Below are 6,197 nucleotides of genomic sequence, written 5' to 3' on the forward strand. Positions count from 1 at the left end.
CTTGGTTCTTCTTTTATATGTCTGAACTTGTGAGGTCGTTTGGCAGACTCAAAGTGTTCTGATGTCGACTGTCCGCCTGAGCGGTTGAAACGGTTGCCTCGGGTTGGCTGTCGTTTACCAGTTCCACCGTTACCGTCGGAGGCTTCAGAAGCTTTTCCTCATGATTCTGCCGCGGCGACTTGGGAGAAGGGCGCGGGGAGGATCTCGGTGAAAGGCGGGGGGAATGTCGCGGGGAATGCCGTGGGGAATGTCGAGGAGAGGGCCTCAGCTGCTTCTTGTGTTCGTACTCCTCGGCGCTGACTTCGGGCACCAGAACCTTTGCAGTGTGATTGAACAGCGTGTAGTCCACCCTGTAGTGCCTCCTGCTGACCCGGATCATCTCCTGAAACAGCTGACCCCACAGGATTTCGGCCGGAGTGTACGAGGTTCGGCTTTGATGCAGCATACCCGTTGAGTCGTCCGTGTAGGTAAAAGACACCACCAGCTCAAAGTCGGATTTCCGTAGGTCAGCCAGACTCATCTTGTACAGCGGGCTGCCAGGTTCAATCCTGTGGGAGATGGTGGTGGGCGTGACCAGGATGACGTCCTTCTGTTTGATGAGCAGATCCTCGTAGGTCACGTCTATTTTCCCGGTGGCGTGCACGGTTGAGCGCACAATCTGAGCGAGAGCCGTCCCCTCCACCAGGTGATGCCTGCGGAAGTCCCCGACTCTCCAGGAGAGACACAAGAAGCCGTCGTGAAGATTGATCACCGCGGAGTTACTGAAGCCGACCGTCTGGGCCCTCTTCCTCGCAGAGGCCATTTTGGCCACCACGATTCCGATGACAAACGTGTCGATGAAGCAGCTGATGACATCTTGTATCGTCACGATGATGATGGCGATCATGCAGTTCTCCGACATCCCTCGGAAGCCGTATCCGATGGTGGTTTGAGTTTCCAGCGAGAAGAGGAAAGCGGCTGTGAAGCTTCGCACCTCGTACATGCACGGCTCGTTTGTCTGGTTTTGCACGTCTCCGTTAGCGAGGGCGATGACCCAATACTGGATGCCGAAGAAGAGCCAGGACAGGATGTAAGACAAGGCAAATATCAGGAACATCACCCTCCATCTGATCTCCACCAGGGTGGTGAAGATGTCGGTGACGAAGAGCAGCCACTCCTCGGGAACATGCCGGAACACGACATTGCAGGTGCCCTCTTTGCGTACGTATCGATGTTTCCTCGGCTGAGGTCCGTTCTCCGTCTTCACAGTGATGTCATCGGCGGGGCTAACCGAGGTGTATTGTTTAAGCATCTTTATGGGTCTGTGGGGAACATAATGAGAGATCAATTAGGACAGTGGACAGAGTAGGAAACCAGGGCGAGAGAGAGAGAGAAAGGACCCACGAGTTAGACTTGAACCCAGGCCCGCTTGCAGAACTTCAGCCTCCCCACATGGGTCACAAACTGTGATTCGATCTGTGCATTTAGTCATGATTCAGGTTTCCTTTTTATATCCCAAATATTCTTGGTTGGAGCTACAAATCAGTCCCAAATCAGAGACCTTCATCTGTGGAAACTAAGAGATTAGCTGCCTGTGGTTTAGTCGCTCAGCTGACCCGACATGTTTAAGGTCAATAGAGAAATGCAGGTCATGAAAACAGGAGCAGACAAACGAGACCAAACAGCCACTGAAAGTTGTCTGAACTCTTCAGACTCTTTTCTCTCTTTCCTGCTCGAATCTCCTCGCGGTGAGTTATAGATGTAAACGAATCATTAACAGAGATTATTCACTGTTTGATTCATTCTGCTGCTGGTTGACAACATTCATACATTTCATGCCCCTTTTTACATTTTGTGTTTTTTTTAATAATCTATATTTTTTAAATTATATTTTATATATTGGTCATTGCTTCTCATTTTAAGTCCTCGTTATTTTAGCCTCAATTTTTTCTTTTGCACCAAAACACCGAACAGTGTCGTGACTTCATCAGGCTTCGTGCGTTATTATTTACAGTCTAAGGATGCAGCACATATTGAACCTGTGCTAACATATCTTCCCTCTGCATTGAATGAATCTCTACTGCTTTATAAAACAAAGTCTCTATTGTGCATAAACACATTTTAGATTTCTTTCTTTAAAAAACAAAACAAAGGTTTATTGAGAAGTATCCTGTTTCAGTTGGATGTCTCCCTCTACATTATGAGTGCACACATTAAGTCATGTTTCCATGCAAAGGTTCCTGTTCGGTCGAAAGCAATGGCCCGAGAGTTGTTCTTTTCCTGGGTGGAGGTCAGATCTGTCAGAGGGCCAACAGACGAAGCGCCACAGCTCTGAACCGGCCTGAAGTTAGCCGGGGAAAAATGAATGTGGAAACTGGAACGGTGTCACGGTGCGATCACGGGCAGGGGAAGGATCAATCACAGCCAAACCACTGAGAGCATCCTCTCCGCCCAAACAAATGGGGTTTGAATCACCGCTATCTGACTGAGTGAACTGGGCTCCGCTCGCAGACTCCACTTTATCCTGGCGACAGCCGACGTCCACGCTGCCAGACTGTGGAGCTCAGAGCATTAGCTCATAGAAACAACGTCCCGTTAGCTTCCCATGAACCCGGAATACTCTGCTAGCAAGAAGGGTGGAAGTGACAGTGGCACAACGAAGCTCGACCTGCCATCATGCTATTCTCTGTTGAAGAATAAAAAGTGAATCATTTAGTCGTACTTCTCTTTTATAGCGTTTAGCTCAGGAGAGTCACGGCCACCTTTGCAAACACTGCACAACTGCAGCAAAGGCTTTTAATGTAACAGGATTATAACAGAACATTCGACAAAGGAGACGACCCGAGAGTTTATCACAACGTCCATCACTTGCTCTCTGCTCGTCATATCTTCGTACGACTGCATCAGAAAGAAAACATCTGAGGTATGTCGACACTCGTCCTGTTGGATCGTTCGCTTCGGTTCATGCACGGTGTGTTTCCCCCCTCGGAGCCGCCCCTGCTGTTTTCTCCTCATGACCTGCGGCACGCAGCTCTGTGTACAAAACAAGACATCACACCGAGTAAACTCTTACAAGTAAAACACCAGCCGACCTCCGGCGCTGACTTTCCACTGCACTTTGTTTGAACGAAGCGGCGATGCTTCATATTTCTGAGGTTTGCCTCGTCTCTCCCTCAGAGGATCCTTTTTGTGTCTTACAGGTCGGCTGAAGGTCCTTCACCCGCCGGCGACAATGTGATGAAATCTGGAAAACGGCAACTGGCTTGTTTCCCCTCCTGCTCGAGGCACTTACAACTCCATTACATGCTCACTTACTGCAAATGACATTGTGGCACCCATCTGTGGTTCAGTGGAACAGAACTGAGCACACGGGTGGCTGGTCTCGACTTCTGCCCCCGAGCCTTCTGTGACCTTCAGAAAACCTCCACGCTGCAAAATAGTTCCAAGTTAACGAGTCGCTGAGGCTCTCACTCACTTGTCAAATTAACCCTTCGAGTGAGATTTCTCTGATTTTTCTAAAATGCAAACTGTTGATCTGAAGTTTGTCTGATGCACTTTAAGAGCCCGAGTGCTCCGACTGCAGGCAGGACTTGTTTCATTTCCTCTTCCCGAAGGTTAATATTTTATCCACGGCCTTCAAAGTGCCGAGTTGACCCGGACACGTGTTTGTGTTAGTTGTTGCTTCACCTGAAGAACCTTAACGCTGCTTTAAAGAAAAAACACAAAACAAAGATTTCCACCTCTCCTCTTTCTGTCTTTTTTTTTTTTTTTTTTTTTTAACTTTGAGTTGGACTTTCGAGTGTCACGTGACGCAGTCCGTCGTCCTGCAGACAACCTGAGCCGCGGTGTCACCAGCGTCGCACGCGTCACTGTTTTTAAGATCAATAGTGTCTTATTTATGAAACAGAGTGCGAGCTGTTGTGTCAGCAGTCCACGACTTCTTCCCCTGAACACACCAGTTTATGCATGGACACACACTCCCTTTTTAAGAGTGTGTGTGTGCACTTTTTTTCAGACTCATGATTTTTAACTGGCAGTACGGCTGTCACCAAACCGGACCATCAAACGGCGATGCGATTCTCGTTTCTTTACCACGGCAACACAAGCACAAGTCCAAGCCCGGCTAGATTTGTTGTTTCTAATTGTTCCAAAAAAAAAAAAAAAACTCCTACGAAGTTTAAGCATCTTCAAAACACGGATCGTCTCTAAAGTTCAATATTAAAGGAGATCTGTTGTACTCACGCTCACCAGTAATGATGTCAGTCTGTCGTTAGCGCTGCGCGACGAGTCGCTCATAAAACCTCCGTATTCATCAGATCAGCCCTCGTTTCAGCCTCTGCCTGTAATGGTTCATTTCAGCTACTGTCTCTTTAAGGCCCGCCCACTCTCCTCTGATTGGCCAGCTCTGTTTGCAGTTGCAGGGACATGTGGTTAAGCTTCCTTGGGTGTGTTTCCTTTAAGAGCTGCTGGGGTGGGCGTGTGCTCCACGCAGATATTTCTCTATTTATTCGCCAGTCAGAAAATCAGCTGCGACCCGCTCAGCTAACACTAACACTAACCTTAGTGTAATTTAAGCACAGAATTTATGTCACAAACTCTTCAAAACATTTCCTCAACCTAACCAAGTTATTAAAAATATCAAAACCTTAATTGTATGTGTTTAGTTTAAGGACCTTTGAGCATAAAAAAAAAACTCAACAGGATCAAACGGGCCCTTCAGAGAGCTCTTATTAATCTGCACTCTCTATTTTAAATCAAAAAAGACGCATGCAATGTTTTCAATACTGGTTTTAAAAAATATAAATAAAATAACGAGAGCGACATGTTCGTGAGCTGCAGCACCAGCAGAAGGACGAACGGATCATCACGCCATTTTTTTCCTTTTTAGAATCAGCTTGTTGTTTTTTTCTAACATGTAATATCAACCTTTTCTTTCCTTTCCTGCTGTCATCATGAAACACGATCACAAACAGCCCTTATCACCTCGACTACATCTTGTTCAGTGTTTGAACCGTTCAGGCATTCAGTGTCACCGCTCTTCACACTGCAGCTCAGATTACTGATTGTTCTGCTGACCACCAGCTTCACCTTCCCAGGGACGTGAATGAGACAAATCCAAATAAGCAGCAGCAGCAGCAGCAATGTCTCATTCCATAGTTTTATCAGAGAAAAACAAAAATCCAGTTTTCTGTCGCTTTAGTGGAAAACTGAAGTTGTTTGTGAGCCAGTGTAAAACTTTAACATCATCTCAGGACATGCAGTTAATATTTGCCCGGGAGTTTCTCCTCAGAGTAAAGAAAGAAAGGAGCTAATGTTTAGCATCCATACGGGTTACATTTAATTTTAGATCAAACGTACAACCTCATCAAACCGCAGATGCTACTTTTGATTTTGTACCTTTAAAGGGAAACTTGATTTGAAACTCCAACATCGCAACTTCAAATCTGCACACACACAACAGAACACGACCAGATTTCACAGATTGATTCCTACCTTTTACTTCCAATTAAAGCTGAGCAGGGTGCAGGAGTGTGTGTGTGTGTGTGTGTGTGTGTGTGTGTGTGTGTACCTGAGTGAGAAGCTCTCCACAGAGTTGTACAGTAGCTCAGCGATCACCTGCTGGAGTGAACCGGCCCTCCTGTCACTGCAAAAAAAAAAGACAAACCCTAAAGATTAACACCTCCCTTCAGCATCACATGGTGCGATGAGTGTTTGTGTTTGTGTGCAGGAAGCTGTGAATATGTTACCTGTACCTTACCTGTAAGAGTGTTACAGGTAAGAATCTGTGGAGCTTTTCATTTCAACAGCCAGAGGAAAAGAACTTTTTTTTAATTTATTTTTTATACTGTAAATAAGTTCAGAGTTCAGAAAGTGATTTTATTAAACAGTTTGGAGAGATACAAGAACCGTCAGTTAAAGTTAACTGTTTCACAAATCCTCCAGGACAACATGGTAGGAATCTGCAGGCTTCAAGAGAATGTTACTTTTTATTTCCACTTAAAGGAGCAGTCTGTAGCTCCGCCCCCTAGTGTTTAAAATGAGTACTGCAGTCTGAACTCTAATCATTACAGAGAGCTGGCTCCGCCCCCTCCTCTCACACAGGTCAGCATGTGGTGGACACTGTAGCTTCAGTGTTTAGCCAGCTCTGCATGTGGTGGACACTGTAGCTTCAGTGTTTAGCCAGCTCTGCATGTGGTGGACACTGTAGCTTCAGTGTT

At 46.3% G+C, this 6,197-nt stretch overlaps 1 protein-coding gene across 2 annotated transcripts; it reads right to left on the reverse strand.

Annotated features, from left to right (window-relative positions):
• kcnj16a (potassium inwardly rectifying channel subfamily J member 16a) lies at window positions 1-5,495 on the reverse strand. Of its 2 annotated transcripts, none has more exons than XM_079333694.1 (2): window positions 5,473-5,495; window positions 1-1,301 (listed from the first exon to the last, which is right to left on the reverse strand). In XM_079333694.1, the coding sequence occupies exon 2, from the start codon at window positions 1,289-1,291 to the stop codon at window positions 14-16; it is 1,278 nt and encodes a 425-aa protein (XP_079189820.1). In that variant the 5' UTR covers window positions 1,292-1,301; window positions 5,473-5,495; the 3' UTR covers window positions 1-13. The 2 variants fall into 2 exon arrangements, with proteins under 2 accessions (XP_079189820.1, XP_079189819.1); XM_079333693.1 differs by lacking the exon at window positions 5,473-5,495 and adding an exon at window positions 4,222-4,280.
• Window positions 5,496-6,197: the final 702 nt, after the last annotated feature.

The sequence above is a fragment of the Symphodus melops genome (genome assembly GCF_947650265.1).
Source record: "Symphodus melops genome assembly, chromosome: 21".
NCBI classification, from domain to species: domain Eukaryota; kingdom Metazoa; phylum Chordata; class Actinopteri; order Labriformes; family Labridae; genus Symphodus; species Symphodus melops.